Source organism: Hoplias malabaricus, chromosome 1, assembly GCF_029633855.1.
Source record: "Hoplias malabaricus isolate fHopMal1 chromosome 1, fHopMal1.hap1, whole genome shotgun sequence".
Taxonomy (NCBI): domain Eukaryota; kingdom Metazoa; phylum Chordata; class Actinopteri; order Characiformes; family Erythrinidae; genus Hoplias; species Hoplias malabaricus.
Window position 1 is genome coordinate 45980215 of NC_089800.1, and position 27473 is coordinate 46007687.

General features: G+C 37.9%; 1 protein-coding gene across 1 annotated transcript; it reads right to left on the reverse strand.

The window, feature by feature from the left end:
• Nucleotides 1–420: 420 nt before the first annotated feature.
• rpa1 (replication protein A1) lies at nucleotides 421–26946 on the reverse strand. Its single transcript, XM_066664289.1, has 17 exons — nucleotides 26664–26946; nucleotides 25147–25194; nucleotides 24013–24091; nucleotides 23354–23462; nucleotides 23046–23134; nucleotides 22157–22249; nucleotides 21274–21391; nucleotides 21080–21182; nucleotides 20911–20979; nucleotides 20358–20550; nucleotides 19527–19663; nucleotides 18358–18506; nucleotides 12965–13094; nucleotides 7080–7256; nucleotides 6091–6198; nucleotides 5736–5822; nucleotides 421–3980 (listed from the first exon to the last, which is right to left on the reverse strand). The coding sequence occupies exons 1-17, from the start codon at nucleotides 26694–26696 to the stop codon at nucleotides 3876–3878; spliced, it is 1827 nt and encodes a 608-aa protein (XP_066520386.1). The 5' UTR covers nucleotides 26697–26946; the 3' UTR covers nucleotides 421–3875.
• Between the last annotated feature and the right edge of the window lie 527 nt (nucleotides 26947–27473).

The following is a 27473-nucleotide window of genomic DNA, read 5'->3' on the forward strand; positions in this document are numbered from 1 at the left end:
TCCTCATCAATAGGCCTCTCAACTGTGCAACATTTATCAAGCATGTTTCTGCCCAGAACATTTTTGGTGCTCAGACACAGTTGATTAATCTTAAGTGGGCCTCTCCTGCCAACAGCTTCACAGAATTGAATAACTTTGTTTTTCCTGGCGGAGAGAATCTAATTCTAGAGTATTTAACACCGGCATGGGTGAAAGTTGGTCTACATTTACCTGATAGTCACTGGTGTGATGTCAGCACGAAGGGAAACACCCCTGATGAATGAAGGTATTATTTATTTAAATCGGTTGCAAGAAACAGAGGACATTGTTCACTGGGATATGAATTATTTGGCCTGATGGATATAGAAGAAGCACAAGAAATAATACAAACCCAGTGCTGCAGAAATGTATTATTTATTGGCATGAAGGGAAACATCTCCATTATCCATTCCTTAACAATAGCAAACAAACACTCCACCTACAAACTAATCCAATTACAGAGTCAAATAGAAGTGAACTCACAAAGGCATTTGTACCTCCAAATTCAATTTTGAGCACTTTTCTGCAAATACACAGCTCCGTTTCCTTTTTACCACTACAATTATGAATACCTGCGCATTCTGCACCTGCCAACTACATGATTGTCACGGCAATTTTCTGGGTCTAATTTGAGGGGCCGGGCCACAGGGGCTGAGCTACTGACATTCTTTCAGACTCGACACAAGGAGAATAGCGAGGTAGAAGGCAGTCGGTGTTGTAGATGGAGCTGAGTCCCTGCTCAGGCGGTGTGCTGCTCTGATTAGAGCTTATTGATGCCCTGCAGAGAGATCCAGTGTGAGAGGCTCATAATCTCTCTCTCTCTCACTCTCTCTCTCTCTATCTCAGGTGTCCATGTCTACTAGCAAGCCCAAGAATTTTTAAAAGAGATACATGTGCCGTGCTCCCTTCCATCCATTACAATTACAGCCACACTCCTGAGGTCTTCTTGGCCCATCTGTCTCCATAGCACTGACAATGCCAGGGCACCACATAAGTCATCATCAGGTGTGCATGAGAACTCTGTGAAAGCAACAACAGCACCACAAACACAAGCGACCCAACCGCTACACGTGACAAGAGACCAGCTAAGGTCGTTCGGCCCAGTGACACGTCCATGAATATTGGTGATGCTCCAGGGTTTCGAGATTCAGTAGCAATAATTACTGCAACAACTGAAGAGACTGCGGATTTAAATAATTCAGGAGGGCTTTAGAAGAGCAAACACACTGAAGCACATGGCCTGATCTTGCAGGCAATTGCCCATTTTTCATAACAAATCCAACAGAAACACTGCAGTATCTTCCAGATGTGAGTAAATCTGTTATCCAAACAATTTGTGTTGTACAGTGCTGCTCCGTCCATGCACACTGCCTGAAGGTCTAGGGGCGCATTACATACCATCCTGTTCTCCTCAACCATGTCACAGTGAGCTAAAGCACACATGCCTGCAAGAGAATCTGAGCCTCTCCCCAGAGCCAAATCACCGTCTGAGGACTTAATCAGGTTAGAAGGCCAAGCTTCAGGGAAGCAAGCAGGAAAACCAGCAGCATCATTACTGCACACAGTCGCCTTTATTGGCAGCTCTGAAAGCTGCCAAGAGGCTCTCTGTCGAGCGGCTAATAGAAGAGAGAGCAACTCTCTCTGAGGCAAGCATCTGAAATAATCCTTCCTCTTCTCTGCAATCCCTTCCCACTCCTGTTTATTCCTGAGTTCTTATCACGGCAGGGATTCGTTACACACATTTCAGAGGGTTTAGATATCGTTAACTCCATTTGACAACTCTTTATCAGGGAGTGTCCATCAGGGAAGAAAAAAGCCCTAGATAAAGGGCCCGGAAATGGCATGTCACAGCCAGTTTCCAAATAAAAAATGCAAGATATTGAAGCCTAAACCCTATCTCCATACTCTGTGGATGATAATCTTGTTCACCAAGCAGTGGTGCAGTGGGTAATTTCCATTTAAGAATGTGTTGTGACAAGAATTAAAACCAAGTCTCACTTCTCCACTCACCCAACAAGGAAATCCTCACATTATTGACAAGTCATCAAGCCAAACTTTTAATTATTCCCAGAGATACCCAGAGGCAGAAAACTGCGGGCCTAGTCCAGAGACAAGCGCGCCATCCTCCATTCCATAAACAGACTTGCCCTAAGGCTTAAACAAATACAGTTCGCATCACTCATTTGTGTCTCTGCCTCAAAGAGAACAAGAACAAGCGGCGCATCAGAGTGAAGGAACAACACGGCAAAACTGCAGCCTCTCAAGACTAAGCTCTTCGCCAGGCTCCTCAAAATGTCTAACGGAACTTAAAGGCCATTCCCATAGCAACGTGACTGGCAGTAGGAGCTTAAAGTTCCTGAAAAAGCATCACAGGACACAACAAGACGATCAACACACAATATCTATTTAAAAACAACAATCATTCCACACTAGAAATAAAATTCAGCTGATATATTGAAGGGTTTAAGTCTCACATATATGTAGAGACAGAGGAAGATTAAAAAGGCGTTCGTCTATGAGTGAGGGAATTAAAGGACATCTGTTCAGAAGAGCTGTGCACTTCAGAGAAGCCTGTTTGTATTTTTTATTTTTTTAAGGAGTGCGTGTGTTTGTGTGTTTAATGCAGGGTGGGAGTCTTAACATGGTTTTAGGGAAAATCTCAAACATAACAAGGAACCACAAATACCAGTTTGACATATCGGAAGAGGGCCTCCAGAGAAAGCTACACGCATAAGGTTTGGGACGGCACAAGGACACTGGCATCATAGCAGTATAGACACATCTGTTCATTATGAAATGCAAAGTGGTATCAGGAAGGTGTTTTAAGAAGATTTGGAGATTTCTAACTTTGCTGCAACCCAGAAGAGAACTCTGAAATTGCGTTGGGTTGTTATGCTAATAATAATAATGCATAGTATTTCATTTCCAGAAGTTGCCAATAGAAACAAATTTTATTTATGATAATCAAGGAGGATCTAGACTTTATATATATATATACACACATGTATAATATTGGTATATCAACATGGGCTGACAAATCAGCATCAGTCAATCTCTCGGCCAAAAGAAATCAAGGACATAAACAGAAAGCAGTAAGTTATGACATACTGAGAGAGTTCATTAAAACACACAATACCAGGTCCAACAAAAAAAATTTATTAGTTCAGGAAAGATAACACAAAAATAATATCTACATAAATAGAGTGCTGTCTCTGAGAGGTCCAACTGGCTTTAAATTTGTGTGCAGGACGGTGTGGGTGTGAGCGTATACGCGCACGAGCGCGCGTGTGTGTGTGTGTGAGGGGGGAGCTTATCAGTGCTGCACAGGTCCATGCAAGGCATGCTCAGAGACAGAAGCCTACTGACTAGGCTGCTGAACCAAAATGCTAGCAAAGGCCAGCCAATTCCCTGCTGCCACCGCCAACTTCAAGACAGACAAGGCTGTGTAGACTGACCTGTATATGCCTTGCAGCTTCCTCAAACTCTTTCATTTCCTCAAAAGTCCCTGCACAACCCATTATCCATCAACAAAATGTCCACACCTCCTAATAAACCACCACTGTTTCTTCTAATCATATACAGATTAATGACTGAGACTGCACATTCTAAACCACACTGCACTCCTCAGTCCAACATAAGCATCTGTGAGTGATTAAATGAAAAGAACACTTTAGTAAAGCTGACTTTCCAAGGATTTTTTTTTTGAAGACCAAGTGCCCCAAAAAAAAAAAAAAAAAAAAAAATCTAAATAAAACAAAAAGACACAAACATCTCTGAACACCACACTTGTAAGCTTCAGGTCAAAAGATGAAGTGCTGTTCTAGGAGTGAGACAGCATTATGCGAAGTGGCAGTACTCTACTGCGCTGCAATCTTTCTGATGTTCATGATCAGCCTCTTGCTGTACTCTTTATGGTCCACAGGTTTAGCCTCCATCACGGTCACCTTAATGCGAGACTCATCCTAAACAAAGAAAACAAAAGTTTATCACTGGATGTTTCAGGACCTGGAACAATGCTCACAAATTATTATTATTATTTAAATGGTGGTATTCTCATGGTCTAAACCTGGCTGTAGACAACACTGACTCTCAACCTAACCCTAAACACAGATTACATTCACCAACCAGCCAAAAAATTTAAACGGCCTCTACAATGTTTCTACATTCATTACCTCAACCTACCCTGTGTGTTTACAGACCATAGCCTGAGTGTTCCTTTGTATATTTGGGTCCTTTTACATTGTCCTTCAATGTTCAGGACACCAGAAGGACCAGCACAAATAAGACATTATCTGGGTGGTGGATCATTCTTGTACTGCAGTGATGTGGTGGTGGTGGATGTCACTGCATTGCAAGGTACAAGGGGATCAACAGCTACCGTCTATGAGCTACTCTGTTGCTGCACAGTTCATGTTAATCATGCTCCTTCTGCATGGATATTTTTGGCTGCTGGATATCTGTGGAGACCAAGTGGTGATGCTGACCATTGAAGAACAGGTAAAGGAGGACTAAAATTATGCAGAGCAACAGATGGGCTACAGCGTATAATTGTAGAAAAACGAAGGGCGCCAATATGGAGTGTGGAGCTGTTAAAATGGACAGTGAGAGTGTACATACAGGAGGCAAACAACCTTCCCAAAGCTATTTACTCTAAAACCTATTTACTCTCTTGCCTGCAAACATTGAAGTTACTGCATGCATCAAGCACTCTTTTACCCAGTCACCTCCTTTTTCAATCTCGTTTAAAATCAGGCTTCATCCTTAGTCACTTCATTCTGTAAATGTAGCCCAAATCAAGAACTGTCACTGCGTATTCCTGAACACATCTTTTAAAACCTATTTGAAAAACATAAGCTACGGGCGTTTGAACGAAAACACTGCCAATTTTATAAAATGCTATTTTCAGTGTTGAATAACAAGTCACCTTCAAGACGTGTTGTGAAAGGTTTGTGGCCTGATTCCATTATTGTGTAATTTAACAATCTCTTCCTAACTACACTATGAATGGGAACGTGAATACTGATGTGCCACTAAAGATGAGTGCAAATTTCCCTCAAGGATAATATAAACCTTATTAAACAGAGCCTGCTTACTGCCTTGCCATACAGCTGAACTGGAAAAAAACAGCATTATTCCACACTGAGGAACTATACATTTTTGACTTGATATTATGCTCTACATAAGTAGATACACATTGAAACAAGAGTGCCCTGGGTTGCAAATGTCTTCATCTATGCCAGGAATAGTAGGCCATGCTCAAAAATCTTTGATGTCCTGGGGCAGATTAGTTTGAATTGCTGTATCAAGGCGGCTCTGGAGACTCAAACTAATGCCCCAGTAATTCCACTGTGAATAGAGAACACATCACTGCCATAGCACAATCAGTGCACACCCAGAGATGGATGCAAAAACAGTGACAAAACTGATTTTTTTCCCCCCAAAGCACAAGTAAATATATATTTTTTTGTTCAATTCTAAGTCGAAAGTTATGCTTTGTTCAAATTTTGCAATTTCTTTCAGTTGTTTGGGACTTGAAAGAAGTGACAAATAAGCTGCAACGCAATCTCACAAGACAAGTGCAGGAAAATAAAAAATACAAATTTTAAAAAGTGGAGAGACTTTGCAGAATAATGAAGAACTCTACAACTTCAGTCCTCTGCTTAAGTGATATGACCCAGAAAAAAAAAGAGAGAAGACCCAATTAAGGATATACTCACATTGTAGGTCTCCAACTTCACTCGATTGCGGAAGACAAAAGTATTGAAGTTGGCTAGCTGAAAGACCTCGTCAAAGGCAGCCTCATTCTATGAAAGAATATGAAAGACAAGAAATCCAATTTGGTTTTAGCCTGGTCTGAAACAACTAATATGGTTAATGTCTCCAAACAAGGCCCAGAACAAAAACATCTGGTTTGTCTCTCCACACCACAGACAGAATACAAATTTAGCCACAATGTACAAGTACATGAGGGTTCTGTTGCAGTGTCCAATCCCTAAGGCCACACTTTCATGTACCAAAGAGAGAGAATTAGTAACAGAGTGAAGGGGGGGTTGGAGGGGCAACAGCACTCACAGAGTCCTTGAGTTGTCCAATGTAATCAGATTTCTGGCCCAGGATGGTCTCAGCACTGTCTTGAAAGCATGTCACCCACTGGTTGTCACCAAAATCTGCAACGTTTGCCTAGAAAGTGAGAGGGCATGACAAATGAATCAAAACACAGCAACAAAAAAGGTCCAGTTCAATTTTCAATGATCTGATGGACTGTTCCAAGTCACCACCTCTGAATATAGGTATTGTTTAAGTAATAATAAAAAAAAAGCAGATTTGGCAGAAAGGCTCATGCAAAGCACACAGTGCCAAGACACATTTGTGTTGTGCTTGGTGCAAACATATGTTATGGAGAACCTCGATGTGCTGAATGGTGAGGAACAAAAAACAAAAGGGAAAATCGGCTTATTTCACACGTCTGGCTGCAAAAGCGGTGCCTGCTGACTAAATGAGTTTTAATATTTTAATGCTCCTATATTTAAAATGATTTCACAGACTAGTGGTATGGAACAGGGGAAAACGATGCCCTCATGTGTGGGTATTTTTTGTGCATTTCTGCAAAATAAGCAGTGGCATGGAGGAAAACTCCAATTAACCAAAAACTATTTAAACTGAATAAGAATTTAAAAAAAGCAAAAATTAAATGGCTCCAAAATAGCCACTAAATATTTTGAGCATGTGGCAAGCATGCAAAAGGAATAATAATTTATTTCCGAAATGACTACGTCAGGGCCAAATGGATAACAGAAGCAATACCAGAAGGAACAGAAGGATCGAGTTCATAGGAGAGAGAGAACTGAGCAGAGAGGGATGAAGGATAAAAGTACACAGCAGAGCATAACCAAGAAGAGTTGCAACTCATTCTAAGGACGCTTTAGGAGAAGAGGGAGACAAGAACAACTAAAATATATTGTTTAAAAATGTCAACAAAAACAGATGAGTGATGGAATGCAAGGGAGCACAAATGAGGGGGTAAAAGAAAGGGACAAAAAAGGAAACTGAGGTAGACTCACAGAGAGCATAAGACGGTATTTGAAGTCTGGAAATTCTTTGTCACACTTCTCACAGCGGTACATTCCGTTATGCTGGTCCACCACCTTCTTGTTGCAGTCTTTGCTAGGACAGGCCTGGTACAGACAATTCTCTTTCCTCATGTACACAATGGTCGCAATGCAAGAGAAGTAGTCAGCCTAGAAAGAAAGAGAGAGCAACGTATGTATGTAGGTATATCACAGTAATGCACAACTCCAAGAGTGAAATCAAGTCAAACAAAGCACAAGACATCCTTATTACTATGCAGCATCAAAAGACTGCGCTCTTATTTACATAAAATTGAGCTGACTATTAAACATCTAATCAAATATGAAAAACAGGTAACATACACACTTTAAAAAAAAAAAAAAAAAAAAAAACTTTGTAATTAGTTAGTGGTTTTGGAAAAAATAAAGCCACATGTTTAAAGTGGGACTCACAAGAGAATAACTCAACACAAGAGGAACAAAGGCCATGAAGGAGTACAGCCAGCTCAGGCTATCATGCTGTTTTAAACAGCACTTATAACAATGTGCCCACTCAGCAAGCATCAGAAGAGGAAAAGTCTATTCTATAGTGAGAGAGGTGGGCAACTAGATCAGCACTGACCACTGTTCAGAAAAACAAGTAGCTCAGTCCTCCAAAGAGAAGCAAAAAAAACAAGATCTATACACTTCAAATGAATTTTTATTCAGCCAGGGAACACGTTATACTTTATTCACTCCTCAAACGGATTACAGCGCTCTACTTCATAATCAGGAGGTCAACTCACACAGTGTAAAATCACTTCTCTGAGAGAAAAGATAGGGACAAAATAAATAAATAAATAAAAATGTACATTTCACCTTTCAGAATGCTGCATTCTGCAATAAACCGGACTTTCATCCCTGTTTAGACAACAATCTACACAGAGGCCTCTAGCAATGTCTTAACCCTGAGTTTTCTGAGGAAATGAGCAAAGAAAACGAAAACAAAAGCATCTATAATTGATTTCTCTCATAACAGGTTTACTGCTGACCATTCTGTTGCTATGCTTTGGGAATTTGACCCCAATTAACTTCTAGAAGGGTTGGAATTGATATTCTGTGTCACTTCAAATAAATGTAAAGCCTCCAATGAGTGGTGAGTGACAATGGCAAAAGGCAAAAGGGGAGAATGCTTGCTACTCAATAAACAGAACCTCCCTGTAAATTACTGTCATTTCATTTGGAAAAATCTCCCTGAACATTTCAGACTTTCCAAAAAGCAGTAATTAATCAAGTGAATGCCTGTATAATTATCTTTTCATTCACATTACAGCAAAATGAGGAAAGAGGAAGGAAAGCAGGAGAAATACATTACTGGTTGTTATGATGTCTGCTTATAAAAGCCAACTCGGTACCATTTCTGATACTCATGTTACCTTATGACAGAAGTATAGGAGGGGAGTACTACATTACCATTAAAGGGGCAAACTCAGTGCTGGCTAAGTGCATTGTGACAGTGGGAGACTAACAGAAGAACTCTGTGATAAGCACAATTAATTACAGTACACAAGCTGAGCATTTTTAAAGGCTTGATATTTATCCCAACTGAGAAACCCAAGGAAATCTGTTTTTGAATGTGTGATGGAATGAGTTACTGTGAGTTAGAAATGAACATAAAAGGTAGGTAAGTGGTGGGGGCCAGTTCAGCTTTGTGTTCTCTGTCACAGCCTGACCCTAGCTAAACAGGGGTGAACAATATTGACTGCTAATATATTATTTGCTGGTAGATTAAAATAAATGACATTTTCTTCTAAATTAATGGTATTTAATCAGGTGTCAGCCTCAATAAGGTGTTCAATACTGATTCTCTCGTAGTAACATATGTCCCATATTAGTGCACTCTTAAATTCAAAGGGGTTAATTTGAATATCAAATGCCATGCCAGCACTCGGGCCTATATGAAATGAAGATCTAGTAAAAACCCCTGTAGGAAACATTCACAGCAGAGAGAGGACACAAACAAAGCTGTGTGCACATTCAGCTTTGTGATGCAGAAATACTACACAGAATTATTTGCCCAGTAAACACATTCAAGTGCTTTTTTCCTCCATTAAATGCACAAGTCCACAGTCAGAAGGGCTCCTAATCTGTTTGTAAATTATTCGCAGAAAAGGTCTTAAAGAGTGGTTGTGTTTACATGTAGAAAGTTTCCACCATCCAACTGAATTTGATCAGACTGGAATTAAAACTGAGCTGTTTACACTACCCCTGGCAAAAATGGTGTAATCTGTAAATTTGGAAGATGTTTATGCACATTATCCATTTTGCAGCAAATAAACAAATTGCAGATATGACAAAATTAATACGTTCATTAAAAGAATTAAAATATAAAAAAGCTGAAATTTCTGTCTTTATGAAAATTAATACACATTAACTTAAGCCAAGTCCCAACTTTCTCAAATAGTGTTTTGATATTCATTTTGCAAGATGGAGTCCTATAGCACGTCAATGGTAAAAAATAAGAAAAATATCAAATATGAAAACAGTTTTACAAAAGAACCCCTGTAACAAAAGCGCTGCTGTTTCCAAACCTCTGCTCTAAGAGAATCAATCATTTTGCAAGAAGAGTATGCTCACTCTAATGAAAACATGTTTACATGAACATGAGTAATCAGACTTAAAATTACTCTCATGAGTAGAGCACCACTTGGGTAACATACTACTGCTCATCCACGTTCTGACTGGACTCAAATGACACTGTCATTGTAACGTCTGCATTGTCCTGAAACATTCATCACTATGTCATTTGGATGCCAGTGCTACTATTGAAGACATTAAGCCTCTTAATGAAAGCACACGGTACAGGGGGGAGAGAGTAGTACTTTGTGAATTCACAGATACTGAGCAAAGGCAAAATATTCATTTGACAAGGCAGCCATTTATAGTTTAACTGATTTAAACATTCTGGTCCCCATTCATTAATGCAATCAGATTCAGGTGTTTACATGGCTTTAATTCTACTATATAAATGGTGTATTTACAGGATTACCCACCTCACTCAAACAAACAAATTGTATCAATTGAAGCAGCCTATTCTGAGTGAGGCACATATATAGATGTATTCCATCCAAACTGATCTATTATTCAGATTATTTACTGATTATCTAGCTGCAGGTAAATAGAGGACATCTGACAATTGTCTCTGAAAGCATATGCCATACTTCCTTTGAGACACCTTACTTTGCATTTTCTGATGGTCAGGAGGCCTGAAGGTTTGTGTGTGGGAGATGTGTAAATCTGTCACAGACCAGATTCTTAAGAATGATCTAACAAGAATTTCACCTTCAGCTTGTCAATGTAACTTTAAATGTGTTCAGAAAGCCCTGAAAGATGCACAAGAATAAACAGCACCCAGTTTAGTTGTAACTTTTAAAGCAGAATTTCATTACTTTCCCTCTGCCTGTGTCTCACTGTAATATTAAAAAGCTTTATTCTGTTGTTTATTCTGTATGTACCCCAGTGCAGATACTCTAAAATATCTGTTCTGTACCTGATGATTCTGTATTCTTTAACATCTCCGAGCATTCTTTATTCTGCCTACATATTCACATCTTTTGTTCATAAATATTAACGTCTTATGTTCAAGCAATGGCACAAGCCACAATAAAGCATCAAAACACATCTCTCATCAACTGAAAAAAACAGGGAAATGATGCAATGATGCATAAGATCAGATCATAACATCAGAACCTGTCACAAAAGTGGGAGCTTGTGCAACCCTCCTAGAGCAACCTGCATTTACCAGAACTTTTCCCCAAAATGTGGTAGTTCAGGTGGGGATTGGAGTCCAAACTAATCCAGAACTGCCACTACTGGAGGGTCAATATTCTAGACCCCTATTGGAGTACTGCTGTTGAAACCGAACTTACAAACTGACTGTGGAATTTGTACTGTGAAATGGAAATTAAGGAATGATTTTACTTGTACTGTTTAGAGGTTGAAACCTCCAGTACGCTACCCACAACATGTGACAAAATACTTGAAAAGCAAATACTGTACTGCAAAACCACAAAGGCTAGTAGATCACATAAAAGCATACTTGAAGTAGAAAAATGTCTGGCTGATCTGGAAGCAAATTAATGAAATAAAATAAATAAATAAACACCAATAAGAACAGCAGTGTGGGAGTACACATGCAACCACACAAGGACAATAAACAGTGTCCTTCTGATGTAATGAAAACTAAGCCCATGTCTGAAGTTAAATGTGACATTTAAGCTTTAAGCTGCTCTTGTCTATTTCATCATGTCTGGGTTAGATCACTGGTCAGTTCAAATAAATGTCTGCAACAAATGCAAGTCTTCAACCGCAGCATGTTTACCGCTACAGTGTGAAAGCTCTGTTTGTAGACAAGTATTAAAAATAAAAAAATGAATATTATGAGGATAATTTGTGATGTGCAATAGCAAAGCTCAATACAGAGATGCGAAATGTCTAGGGGTGGAAATTACCAGGTTTTATGAATTTTTCCTTAAAAATAAAAAAATAAAAAAGACCACACCTGGTGCTTATAAAAAATCCTTTAAAAACTCATTATTTAATGGAAATTTTAAACCATGAAAATAAAGACTGTCAAAATATTATATACAGAACCATATCATGAACATTATTTACCATGAGATTTCTGCTGTGTTCATGTGTTCAAAGAACCAAAGTCAAATCATCCTGCCCCCTGTATCTCAATTTTAATTTACTACATCATTTGAACACAGCTGCAGCCCCTGACATTGTGCAAAATGTCATGATAAATGGTCCAATAGAAATGCTCCAATATTAATTGGAATAAAATCTTTTTACATTGACTTCCACTGAAATTTAAGAATTGTTTTCCTTCTCCTATAAAGTTGCTATTTTGAAGATACGTGTTTTTGATGGGACAGCGACGATTGTTGCTGGGAGAATAAGTAAAACCAAAAATATTTTAGTTACAAATTTAGTAAAGATGTGTTGCCATGATTTTATGCTGTGCTCTCATTGCCATGGCTACAAATCCAGTAGACAAGAGCAGATTTATTACGCAGCTTATCTGAAGCATAATCTCTTAATTATCAAGCTCAATAAATTGAGACCCACTAATCTGTCCTCTCCATCTCAGCGATAAATGTGAGTAATTCTTAAGTGTATACCTTGGGAAGGCCAGGTGGCAAGGGCATTACTGTCTCTGATTAATGAGCAGAAATAGATCCGACTGCAGCTCAGTGTCACCTCATTTTGAATACAATTCCAAAAATTCCTGGCATAGTGAAGCTGTTTTCTCCCAGTATATGCAGGTGACCTTCCAGCATTACTAGCAACAGTGGACAAATATAAAAGTGTGTGGATATGTTACCTTTCACTTTACAATTCCCAAATAACCATATTTTTAAGCAGGCAACAAAAACGTATTACTAATCAAAGTGAAGCCCAACTGCTTTGTGTACCCTACAGTGTAACAGAATCAGCACTTTGAACTTCTGCATTGAATAATCAACTAGATACTAAAAATGTAATCTGAATTCATGAAACTTAAACAGATATTTAAATATGTTTACTTATCTTTGTGAAGAGGCTGATAATTCAAATGGGCCATTGTCACAAAGTGTGCTTTACAGAACGATGCAACAATATTTATTGGAAAGTTTAAACGACCAATGTCTTTCAAATAAAGATTGTTTTAATCTTTTCTTAAACTTTTTAATGGCAATCTGGATAGCATTGCTGACAATCAGTGCAGCAGACAAATGCTATATTCAGCTTATGAATGCCTACTTTAATTTTGTGTTCAATATGTGCACTTTAAATCGAGGCAGACTGAAGCTTTCAATCCTTGTTAGAAATGAAATTTAACTGATAAAGTTTACCTTGTCTCCATGGCCCAAGTGCTCATTTTTGACATCTGCAAGTGTCTTCCAGTTGGTGGTAGAGTTGCCTCCACCTCCCCTCATCTCAGTCATGGATTGACCGTCAAGAGCATGGCCCTCTTTATCATACCTGTAAACAAAGAAATACATTCCAGTTTGTGGTCAAAAAGGCCAATTTCCATTGGCTTATCTATTTACGGATGAACATATGGCATCTTAACTGTGCAACTAGGGAGACAAAAAAAGTCTGGTGAACAGCTCTAGCTGGGAAGAAAGCTAAAAACAGCAGCAGTGATGCTACTTGTGAAATGAATCAACAGCACAGGGACAGTTGAGTGAGATGGGGTCAGGGTTGTGATGGTGAAATCAGAAACCCATTTTCACTGAGCGCTTAGAGTGCTCCACAGTGGCTATGAGGAAGAAGGGAGAGAGGGAGGGAAATTGTGAGGGAGAGGGAGAAACAAAGCCCATTCAGTCTGGAACGGAGTGTGAGAGATCGATACAGAATTCTAATCTATAAGCTGGAGGGCTGGGGTGCTATGGGTGAGATGAGGTGGTAAATACAGGGGTTCAAGGCTTGTTCTGGGAGGCATGACTAATTGAAAATATCCCCATTAACGAGGAAGCGTGTGGCCCTGGCATCCGGGGTCCTGCCAATTTTAGCTCTCTGAAAAATGGGTTTAATTCTCCAGTATGGCACATGGTCCCTCGGCTCTACTCTTTCTTCTGCTGTGTTATACAAGCTTGCTGGTGTATGAGTAATGGACTAAATATAGTGTATATAATGAAATGAAAATTAATCAGAAGTAGGTTGATTAAAAGAGCACTATTTGTCACTTGTAATAAGGGAAAAACGAAATTCAGGAAGTGATGTTTATAAATGCTTTCAAGGAAGGATTTTAGAGTACAATTACCCATTATGAATAAGCCATAAATACAAATTATTATACTGTATATACTTTAAAAAAATCTATTCTTAACACCCCAAAGAGAGGGGAAAAATACAAAAGATGTCTCTTTGATTAGTTAAAATTACAGTAAACAATGAAACTGCTAAACTCCACATATGAAAGAGATGACTGAGCTGTATACAAAGAAGAATAAGCAGAGCCATGGCACAAAAAGGATGGTAGGAGGACAGTGCAGGGACAAATTGAAGCTGGCATGTGCTTTCGAGGGTTGAACTGACAGGCAAGGGCTCAGTGCAGCATGTCTGAAGTGAGCTGAACAGACTGGAGAAGACAACAAGTGGGAAAGAGAGATTGGGCATTGAACAGACTGTCACATGTCAAAGGAAAACATACAACAAAGGACAGAAATAGTGCAATGACAGAGCACATTACAGAACCAAAGGCAGGAGGGGAGAAAACCCACAGCACAACCATGATGAGAAAGCATTAGAAAAGTAGGCCAAATGACACACCCACCATGAGAGGCATCATTTCACTGAGTATCCAAATTCTAGATATAAGTACGGGCGCAAAGCAGAGCAACGTTGAGTTGTTACTCTTAGAAATAAGAGGTGTTTCACTATTTAAATATATAATTAAAAAATTTTTAATTAAGACAGTGGGAGACACTCGAAAGCATTCTTCATTCAGCAATGATTTTAGTGCCTGCATGCACCTGGGAGAAGGGTAGATATTAGTGTATAAAGGTTTACTCATTTTATTAAGAGCTTGTTCTTGAAAATGCCAAGCTGTCAAAGCATGTCTATGATCATTTTATGGGTATGAGGTGATAAAAGGCTTTGAATAAATACATTGTGAATCCTAGGTGAAAATACCAGAATAAATATATAAACCAACGTCCCTGCTAGAGTGTTGTGACTCTAAATCTAAGCTCAGGTTTGATTAGGCATTGTGAGATATACAGAATTGGAGAGATTGATAACGTACATATGCATAGAAACACAGCAGAGAAACAGACAGAACAACTGATGAAAGAACATGTAGTACAGAATGCGTGACTGGCACAACTAGAAGGTTGAAAAGCAAGTCCACCGAACCTCTGATGCCATCTAATGGACAATTAGGGTCGCACATTAATAACATGTTATTCAACATTTTCAGGTTAATGCCCGAAAATGTCAGACCAATTCCAAACATTTGCAACCATTACAGACATTGTTCAATACCTTTCAGTGCTTCAGTATACAAGGAGAGAGCTAGAGTTTAAGCAGCAAACCGTGTAACATGCGTAACATAAGGCAAGCCATTTTCTACCTTGACTAAGAGAGCTGAAGTAAACAAAATAAAAGGAAAATTGTAATCAATTTGACGAAATGAATCCATTCTGTTGAATTATTGAATACTTTAAAGCACAGACATTAGTGACACCATGCAATGTTCGGAGCAAGCCAAGTTATGTGTGAACCCTATTTCTTTTAAAGAGATGGCCTGAAACCATATTTTGAGTGTTCTCATAGCATTACATCAGATTAACTGAGGATATTTTACAGTACAAAAAGCTAAAAAGCCACAAACCTGTACAAACACCTATAAATATGATTAATGACTGATAAAAAGGTAATAAAAATAAAGCTCAGACTTTTATATTAGCACTGAGCAAAACTTGACTGCTACAGCTCATCCTCACAGCATGGACCAACAAGGCCCCCAGAGTTTTTCCTCATCAGGTAATTTCCCCAAGTCTCCTAATTAACTGATCAATGCACACTTTTATTAAGGAGATATACTTTTAAACAAAAACGGAATAAACCGTTAAAACTGGTATTGCTGAATACCTATAACTGGCAATCAGCAAATTGTGAAGAGCTATAGTGGAAGTTCCAGCAGTGCAGAACAGGTCAAAGCACAGAATAAAGAGAGGGAGGGCGGGGGAGATGAGTGGGGGGGTGGGGGAATAAATAAATAAATAAAATAAAAAAGGGAGCCAGCGATCCAGTAAGAAGCCAGTAAGAGTCGCCCATGCTGAGGTTAAGACACCATCAGTTACTCCAGCACTACTAATTGATGGGGGTCTAAAGTAGACCTCAGAGTATTTGGGAGAAAGGCCACCCAGCCATGCACTCAGCAACTGGCCAACATTTAATAGCTCATTATCCCTGCCACCTCATGTGAATAGAGGACAGCTGAAAGGAGGGGTGCTCTTCTCTACCAAAGTGGAACGTAAACCAGGCCCAGCCCTTAAGCTCCAACATGATCTAATTAATAACTCTGACCACTCATAGTTCCTAATATAGATTTACACTAAAGGGATTTTGGCCAGATTTTAATCCTGAGGTAGTCCTCTGGTTGACAAATCAAAAATCAAAATCAGTTGAATTTAGTTTTATCACTGAGTATAGAAACAATGAGACCACTTTAAATTGACGTTGATTAGCTGTAACGTTTAGAGAAACTGAGCGCATGTCATTACCAACATATGTCCTAAATGTGTCACACATCAGTGGTGGCTATTCAGTAGTTTAGTAATCAATAAAACTGGAACATTTGTGACAACTCCCCCCCAACCCCCACCCATCTCAATTCCCAGTTATTTATTGCACATTGTTTTGATTCACACATGATTAAATAGCCCCTGGAAAAACAAATACAGTGAAAGAAATAGTGATGCAGTAAAGAAAACAAAATAACAGGATCGGATTTCTATTGAGGTGTTCCAAATGCACTAATTAAAATTGATTTCTCATCAAATAAGTTGATTCCAGTTTATTTCCTTAATGAACCAGGAAAATAATTTACATTACAATGAACAATAACCAGGAAATCCACTTGTTATAATAAAGATGTGTGGCAGGCTGCAGATTCTCCACAAAGGCAAACTATCACTTAAATGTTATGTTTATCACTAAAAGAGGAAACATACATCTACACACAAAAAAAAAAAAAAAAAAAAAAAAAAGAGAAGAGAATGTATGCAATTTTAGATACAAACTGCATACACAGACTAAATGTAATGTTTGCTGTCAGAAATCGCATGCATATGAATTTAAAGATTTTGTGCAACTAAGCTGAACAGTTCAGGAAATAATGTTCTGTTATTACTATATAATAGGCCATTTGTATGTCTTTTAAATGTTTCAAAAATTGGAGAGTTGGTTGATAGTATGAAACAAACTCCACATTTGGTTTTGATTACACTCATTTGATTTCACTTGATTAATCATGAAAATAACTGCAACATTTGGCATCATTTTCACCAAGGCAGGACAATATACAAAACAGCAGACAGGTTTCTACTGCAATAACATACTCTGCAATATATTAAAAAAATAAAAAGGCAATATGTTAAAGGGTTCATTTTCATATTTCACCATACCAAAAACAAAGCTGTTGTCAAGAAAAAAAAAAAAAAAAAAAAGAAAAAAAAAAAGCTTATACCTTTTTTTTTTCCCAGAGGGGTGGATATTAAGAACCAGTGATTCAGCTTTAATTATTAGAAGTTATATAAACGGTTATATCCCTACTTTCAACTGCTTACATCATACAGCTACATAGCCAAGTGAAGCATCCTCGCAGCTTTGTGAGCAGACTCGACATCCCTGTAAGATGAAATACCAAGCATTCGCAGCCTACATAAACAAGCTGTTTGTTTATTTCTGGGTATGGTAAACACTATGTACCATAATTTGGGTAATAAATAACTGAATTGGCAGGAGAAAGCATGGGAAAAGGGATGAAAGCATGAGTCATAACTGCTTTTCAATTCCCTTGCAGAAACAGCCAATAAAGATGTCTTTAAGGAATAAGTAGGCCCCTGCGCTCATATGATAGAGGCAGTCAAACATGTGGCAGCAAACTAAAAGAGTCAGCTAGTGAATGTGTAATGGGAAAACGTCAAAATGTATAAGTGTACACTGCTGTTCTTGAGAGGCAAATGCTATTGACATGCAAGTCACAAGGGAAACGGCAAGTCTTAGTGTGGGATTAACAATGATTTGCTTTCTTATATCGGCAGTGATTGAGAAGCCCAGTGCATCCTCAGAGATGAAGCTAATCTTGATTTTAAAGTCATACGCATGCTCTCGCTTGCCATTTTCTGGCGCATGTTTTTTTGTGTGTGTCTTTTGTTTACATGTCCCAAGTGGCACAATTAAAAATAAATAAAGGTCCCTAGCATCTGAGGAACGTTTAGATCTCACATGTGCATCATATATGAGATCCACCAATAATTTAGACAATACAAAATCTAGCTTCAGTATAGAAACGAAACAAATAAACACAATCATTACAATTCTTAACTGTCATTTTAGTACAACAAGACAAAATATTAATTCTCAAACATCAAACAGATTGCTGTAAACTATAATATTAGAAAGTCATGTTTCTTTCAATTTACAAATACTCTTAGTCTGGATGAAGGAGGGGGGTGAAAATATAAATAAATAAAATTCAGGAACAATTACAAAATAAAACACCTTTACTCACCAGCCACGCAGCTTGTATGCCTCTGGTATGTCAGGATTAATCATCAGCGTACTGCTGTAGAGTGAAGAGAGTGAGCGTCCTCCAAAGTCAGAAAGCCTGGCACCCTTTAAGGCCAAAACTGGCTGGCCACTTCCATCAAACTTCTCTGCCTAAATAAACAGAGAAGAAGAGAGACCAGATCTTGCAACATTCACATTCTACTTTTGGATCAGAATCGAATTTTACATACAGTAAAATGAAGTCAGAAGGTGAATGAAGTCAGAGCCAACTCATTATTTATACTCCTTCAAAAAATGCCCATTAATATCAAGCTGTTTATTATTCAGCATAAAAAAAATAAAGACACTAACAGGAAACTACACAAACGCATCAAACGTATTTAGTGTATTCACCCATTGCTTTTACTGCAGTCTCCATATAAATGGGAGTTGAATATTTTCAAATATATCTGCATGGATTTTTTCTACATCCCTATCATTATCCACAAAATCCTAGCAATGGTTGTTGAGTGCCCTGTTAAAACACACCCACTAAACTTGGCAATCAACAGATGAATCATTAGATGAGCCAAGTATGTCTGGGCATAAAAATCACCACATCTTTCTGGATAGTGGCCCCCCCAGGCCTGGAGTTGTGCACCCCTAAGCTAAGTGCATATTCAGTAAAAATGTTTTGGTCTGATTTTTCTATGAAATGTATTCATATTTTAATTGTATTTTAATTAGCCAACTAGTTTTCTCTATTACATCCCCTAAAGGCAAAATTCCCCTACAAAAAAAAAAAAAACATTAATGCTGAGGGGCATGTCAAAATCAGAGGCTCAAGTAACCACTGTGCACTAAAGCAGAAAAAAAAAAAAAACAACACCATGAGGGGAAAAATAAAAAAAATGAAAAGCCCTGCCTGCCTCACCCATCTTTCCAAGTTTCAAAAGAAACACTGCTTGCCTATTATCAGCAGAGGTAACATTAGCAAATGTATTTTAAAAAGACAATGCCATTAGGGGAACTAAAGATATTGCGCTGAATATAATAATGTCATAAAGAGTAAATCTCTTATAAGAGCAACAGTGCAGCTCATCTCCAATTATAATATAAAACAGTTTTCCCTAGTTATTAAAACCAAATTAAAGTGTGAACTGAACAAAGCCTAATAATAGTAGTTTTTACCTCTGCTCCCCAAAGGGTGACCTGGATAACTTTGCCCGACATGTCCATTAGCTGGATGTTCCTCTTGGACACTTCACGACTGGTCTTAGTAGTGATACGTGTCACATCTTCCACACTCTTACATACTCCAATCACATCTGAATATGTAAAAAAATAATAATAATAATAATAAAATACTGATTGCAAAGATATATGCGTCACATTAGTTTGCTATTCTTCATGCAGGCTTGAAGTACATATGATTTACCATTTGACTACTTGCCACTTTAGTAATCCTTTAGATGACTTTATGGCACATCTACCTGTCTGCATCAGCATAGCATTGGACATTGTCACTCAATCTGAGTGTAATCCAATAACACGTCACAGCTTCATTGCAGCAAGCTCCCACACTCCTCTGCTGCCATCATAATCCGCTTATCTAATACCGTTATGACTCACTGGAGCACCATTAAGAATATTTCACAAATCACTGCCAACACCTGACTCAAAGCCTGCAAGAGAAACATTCTTCTGCACCCTACCACACCTGCTTCCATTACCGTAATTATACAACATCGTAATGTACTTATTACATCTTTATTCCAGCAGTAATGGCATCCTCCCCCTTTGCTCTCCAAAACAGATACAAAATCAATTTGCAGCACAGGTTATTACTGTCATCAATGTTATTAATATTCCATTTATCAACATTATTATAACTACCGCAACCTCCTGGGCCACCGACACATCCATCTTGAGGATACACAGACTTGCCCCAGCCGTTACGCTGATGCTAATTATAAAAATGTTTGTTATTAATGATGGCTACTGAATGGCCTGAGGACTCACCCACGATAGCATCTTTCTCCCGAGCCTCCAGGTCAGCAATAGAGACAAAGTCACACTGCACCATGGGAACATCCTGGCTGTCTTCACAGGGGATGATGGTAGACTCACCATTCAGGGTCATCTCATAGTCATTCTTCAAAGAGGTATACTGTTTGTTGGCAATCTTCAGGCCGCCCTTAGAGATGTAATAGACCTGCCATGTAGCAAAGAGCAAAAATTTAAATCTTAGAGGTGATTGTAAGAGACTCGTTTCAGTTACACATTGCAGTTGCACAAATAAATAAATATATATATATATATATATCATGCATTGTATAGAGATTAACTGATCATGAAATCAATTTCTTCTGTTTGTTATGAGAGTGGTGGCTCAGAAAACTTTTAGTTTAATGTGGATTCATGTATAATTTAGACCTAGCAAAATTTCGATATATACTCCAAGGAAAATAAATATGCTTGGATATTATGTGCACCTCATTAGCAATTTATTGTCATCTACAAACATCTCTGACAAAAACCCCACATGACCACTGTAAAATGAAGTATAACTTACCTTCCCCTGTTCAATTAGGGAGTAAAATTTGTCCACCTCTTGATTAAATCCAGTAACTCTAATCTCTCCCTGCAAATATCGAACAACCAAAGAGCAGAAAAGCATTAATATTCTTTAAACTTTCAATTGATTCATAGTCATATTCCAAAGTTTCCAAGTTTTTCCTTACACTCTCGTCGACAATCTCCATGGAAAACAGCTTTCCCTCTCCTCGTGAGTTGCTCCAAGTACGAATGGTGCTCTTGTTGGTGACACGTGCTCGAATAGTCCATCTAAGATTAATCAATTAATAAACCGCAGTACACATATTTGTAAGGAAACAGAAAGTAAAAGGAACGGTTTATCAAAGATACACAAACTTACTTTGACTGGTATGGGTTAAGGCTGGCAATAGGTACAACTTTCGATGTGCCTGATGGTGTGCTGGGTGCATTCATGGGCTTTTTTCCAAAGTCACGACTGGGGCCTCTGTTCATAGGGCCTAATGAGAACAGAGCCAAAAGAAAAATCACTGAAGTGTGCAAAGAGCTAAACCTGGATGAGACAGCCAGAGTTAATTATCTATCTACTACACTGGTACAGAGATCAAAAGTGTAAAAACAATGCCAACATGACAGGCTGAAAACACAAAAAACCCTAATCTTATTTGCACAAATTATTAAGATAACAATGGAAGCTCTCAATTTGATGAGATATTGTCAGAAAAAATGGGCATCACTTACACTTAGTACTTTATCATTACGGTCTTTTCTTATCTACAAGCAAGAGGGTGCCAGGCTTAATTGTGAGATGTTAAATATCTGTTCAGTCAGCTAACATACCAGAAAGAAAATTATACTGCATCCCATATACCTGAGGTTAATGAGCTCTCAAAACCCAGAAAACAATGTCATACTGTCAAAAAATAAATAAATTTTAAAAATCCACAACAGCCCTTTAAAGCTATGTCCAATTAAAATGTTCTGAGCATAGGGAACATATGCATTATAGCATTACATTTTGTATGTGGAACTCTGCGCACAATTCTACCTCCTGCTGGAAAATTATGGGATGCAAAGTGTTCTACATTATTCAACCATACTTTATACATATTGCACTTACATAAACTAAAATACTAATATGATTTTATAAATAATGTGTAATGTTAAAATCAGAGTTAATTATGAATTTTACTTCAGGAACTTAATATTTTAGTACAACACTATTTTAATGTAAATCTTCTAAACAGCCGTCTATGAAGTAATACCTTTGGCCAGCTCTTTACCATCACTTCCATTCTGAGGCTGCAGTGGACGTGAAGCAGGAACAGGAGCTGCAGGCGGTGGAGCCTTAGACTGACCTGTAAGACCAATAGAGGGCAAAATAACATTAATAACAAAGCTAACCTTGGAGTAATACTCATTAAAAGTTTTACATTAGAAGTAAAGCTGGGCAAAATAGCTGAGAATATCACAATTATTCATTATTTTCAATTGAATAATTTGTAATAAAGAACAGGAGAAAAGCTGAATTTAAACTATATTGTTTAAATGGCAAATAGCTCATTTTAACACAAAAAATATAGTAGGTAACAAAAAGCAAAAGCTAATTTAGTAAATAAAATGTAAAAAAAGTGGTGTGCAATGTAAATGTTCTTTAACATAACATAACATAAAACGGCAAAGTAAATTTTTGGTCAATCACCCTAGCATCTGTAAGATGCAACAAGCATTGTAAACACTTCAAAAGCTCAGAAAAAAATAAATAAAGTAATACCAACTTTGATGTACTGTGTTAGCTATAACATGCAACCAATAAAAATAAACCTGTTAAATGACTGACTGTTTGGGTCACTTGTAGCACAAACCATTATCGAGGGATCTAATAAGCTGTTAAAGAGCCAGGGCTGGAAAGCATTTGGGCTTTCTTCACAAAACCAAACCTTGTGCTTTTATTATGAGTTTTCCTAGCAGTTAGCATTGAAATGAAACTATTCCAAGTTTTATCTAAGATTTTTCTTAGCATTGGTGATGACGTGTCTATCGTGATACATATTGCTACTCTATTATTGCCCAGGCCTAACAAGAACGTGTGTTTTATCTCTAAACTTATAATGATTTTGTGGTTAAATAATTTAAGCACGGCCGGGCACATACCTTCCACATAAGGAGTAGGGTCTCCTATTTTTCCTCCCACCTCATCAGCAGGCTTCACCACCTCCATATCCAGTATGATAACCACAGGCCTGTGTTATACAAGTATTTATTTACATATAAAAAAAAAAAAAAAAAAAAAAAAAAAAAGTTAACAACAGCATGCAACTGGAACCGCAAAGCCTTCAATTTTTAAACAGGGCCTCAGACAATTTCTGAATGACGCCCTCCTCATTTCAAATGTTAATTTTTACAATGATACTACATCGCCTCACAGAATGGTAGCTTTGAAAGAAGAAGCAAGAACTTACCGTCCATCCTTGAGGACATTGGTTACACTGCGCTTCACCATACACACACAGTTTGGGGCTACCTGATTTTTTTCAGCCAGGTAGTTCAGCTGTGTGGAGAGCATGAAGGCTGCAAACAAAAGAGGGAATTCAATTCAGCAGTTGAAACATACTATGTAAGGATAAACACACTCAGAACCATTTCCGAAAGTATAGGTACTATTCTTAGCTAATATCTAAAGCCTGGTTATGCCTTAGAGAAGTAATTAAGATGCACAACAGCGCCTCTTAATGTGCAAAAAACACCCTGTAACTTATTCATGAGTTGCATACCAAACATTTACATCCCACTAAATTACAGGCAGGAAAGGGGTGTATTCAGGGTTATATCCCCCTCCCCTCCTCCTTGCTCTTTGATCGCTTTAAACCCAAACTTAATCTACCTCCTATTGCGTTGCCCTTAGCACCATAGTGCACAAAAAAAAAGTTGCTGTGTACAAGTATTACTACTGCTCTGCCTCTTATTTATTCCAGTCTTTTTTATATGTACAGAGAGATGTCTTAATAGTTTTAAGGTCTTACTGTCAAAGATACTAAAAAAGGGGGATATGAGAAGGGCCTAGGAAAAACATAAATACCAATACAGAATATATAGAATATGTCTATGTTGCATAACTTACAAGACATGGTATGAAGGCCGTCACTCATCATGAGTCGAAAACGAACTGGTCCACTGCCTCCATCAATCTTTCGAATATTCTGAAGATGACAGGCAAATTTAGCATCAGGCACTTGAAATAATTCTCCAAAATTAGAACCTCTCATCTCTGAACATTCAGTGCAATTATGCCTAGATAAATAAAATTATTTGTGTGTGTGTGTGTGTGTGTGTGTATATATATATATATTGTTTTTTTTTTTTTTTAAATAAACATTTGAGAACACTCAGTCAAAGTGGTATAGAATAAGACAGAGACCACACAAGAGTTTTCATTATTACACATCTTTACAATAAACAACTCTTGTTTAATATGCTATTTTCATGCTTAAAAGGTGTTATACTGGATGCAATTTTATTTATTTTTAATAGTTTTATAATATGCGCCATAATGGGGTTTTGTGTTTAGAGTCCCCATTTCAGCATGTGCCATTGTCATATAGTTAAAGTGCCTCAGTGATCAAATGTATCAGTTGATGTATCAACTGTATTAAAATGTATCAATTCCCTGTCCTTGTAAACCTAACTTCAATCAACATGGTCGCTTGGCTTTTTGTTTTCAGCAGCTGGTCACCACAGCAAAATGAATGCAGCAGAAACACTAACATCATTGAGCTTGAGATCCAAAAAGTGATGAGAGTCAGAGAAAAAAACATTCTCATTTTTGCCATATTTCATCAGTGCACTAATTATCAGTGCTCATTGTGTTAGTTCTGCTCTGTTTAACCTAGATTTTATTAAACTCCTGTAAAGCATTGTGATAGAAGAGATTCAGACAAGGACACGGCAGTTTCTGCACATGAAGTCAGAAACAGGACAAAATTATAACTACTAATTTATCCCAATTTTTTGACTCAGATAGATCACAAAATCTCCCTCTTGGATTATTTTCCAGTTTGTGGTATAACAACCACACCAGATATCGAAATTAATGCATAGATGTATTAATGTTGTGTTTTTTATAAATCAAATCAATTGTACACAAAAGCTGCAAAAAAACTGAAAATATATAAATGGGTTTCATAAATGACATGCTTGAAATTCCTTAAACAAACAAACAAACCCCTCAGGAAGACAAGTAGGACGAGATACTTACAACCAATTGTAGAACTGGGTTTGAAACTTCACTACCTTTGGTCAGGGCCTGAAATAAAAGAGCATAATATGAAAAATTTTCAATGTGATTTTTACCTTTTATAACTACACTCAAGACAGTAAATATATAGCACATCAAAGCCAACACAAATAACAATGCAATCAAAACAATCTTCTGAAAAGGGTCTGATTGTGGTAAATAACAACAAGAAAAAAAACTTCTGATACTCAAATACATGGCTTAAAAAAATAGGCTGTATTATTTTCAACAATCGGTTTGCTCATTTCCGAGTAAACATAGTCAATGGAATGAATCCTTCAGAAGCCCTCAGTAGCCACTGTCACCACTCACAGTGAAACCTCGTGACAAAGGTTGAGTGCAAAATGCTTGAACAGACTACCAAGCACCTAACACTACAAATTCAGAAGTGGGTCTTTTTTTTTTTAATGATACCTGAAACAATATTTGAACAATACATTTTATATTTTGTAATTATGATAAGCAAATGTCGGTGTTCAAACAATGAATCAAAAGAACTCCACTGCCCAAAATAGCATCTCTATAATATGCACATCACAATGCACATTCACACAAACACATTCACATATCTGCTATAACAAAAGGCACTCAGGAGACTACTGTGGGTGAACATGTACTCCCTTATATTCTTAAATCCTACACCATGAAATTTGTAGTTTTCCCTACTCTACACACCTGTTGGCATCCACAAGCAAAATATTGTTGTGCGTCCAAACCCACAAGATGTGCAGTACTTCTCAACCAATAAACTTAAGGTCCAAGTAATGCCTGTTCAATAGGAAAAGTGCTGCGATATTCATACTCAATTACCCTTGACTCTGGGCTTGGACCATCTGGTTAACTGCTTTGTAATGTACCTACATCCCTGGTGCTCACAGCACTGCTTCACCAGATATGGACAACGCTGCTCTCCCGTTTCGTAACCATAGAAAACAACCTGCAATTTCTGTGCTCTCTGGACCAAAATTTTTCAATCTCTCCCATGATATGACTCAAGTCATCAGCGACATGCACTCACACTTTAAAGCTGTAACACTGATACCGAGCAAGTCACTAACCTCGCAACTGGCAAGTTCAAGACATGCTAAGAGAAGTCAATAACAATTCTGTTCTGCATTCATTTTAATCGTTTCTGCAATGGGAATTGCAATTTGCTATGGATATAAATGTTCCTTCGTATTATGCCGCTTCTTATTTAACTCGAATTACCCATTCCACCTTAAAATGTGGTGTAGATGCATTCTGGCGCCCTGTGGCTCAGGTTTCTATTTAAGGTGGAATGGGAAAATGCAAAAAGAAGCAGTTCATTGAAATGTTCATTTTGTGTTTATGCTGTAGTTTACCGAGGGAATGTTAAAATTTAACTACCGTCATCGAACTAATGTTAACTTAACGTTATTCCCTGGCCTCCCTCTCGGCCTCGAGACAAACACCTCTGAAACTCCACATATAACGATTTAATAAACACAGCTACACACCTCTATGGCACCCTCTGACAGCTTGACGGTCATGTCTGTGTGAAGTGTCAGTGTCGAGAGATTAACTTTAGGTAGAAAGTGTTTTCTCTGCTTTCAGCTGCGCTCCGAAGCTCTTGTGTTTGTGTCGAGGTGAGAGTCGTGGCGCCAACTTTCAGCAGAGGCAGAAGCGCGCGCTGATTTCACTGACATCACTTCCGTCACTGCCTGGTGATATCAAGGGTCTGTCTCAAATCACTCACTGCTCCCTATGTAGGGTAGTGTAGTGCATCATGAAAATACAGCTGCTACACTACGTGTAACTAAATGTCAGATCGCTGAATGCCAGTTATAGATTTTCTTAACGTAAAGGAGCCAGTTGGCAGTCAATGAGCTCTTCAATCTGCATAGTGTCCTACTCCTACAAATTATGAATACTTTAGTAGAAGCGTTAATACATTGCAGTCTTCATTAATTTGTATTTTGTAATGATCAGTCGAATACGGGAGTCAAGCCAGCCTCCACTTGGAAAAGCTTGGTCAGAATAGCCCCCTCATTGTTTTGGTAGAACTGCGTATTTTGAACGTTATGTTAAGAGAGTGTAGGGGAACGGATTTCAAAAGAAAAGTCAAAAGTCCCTGACGGGAAATGAATGTAATGATGATGAATAAGTAAATATATAAATAAATAAATAATACATTAGTGGATGTAATGAAGATATCAGCTCATGTCAGTTCAACATAAAATATCTTTAAGTGATCACATTTCTGTCATTTTTATTCTAAATATTATTAAAATAAATCTTCTAGTTTGCACACACAATTTTCACGTCAT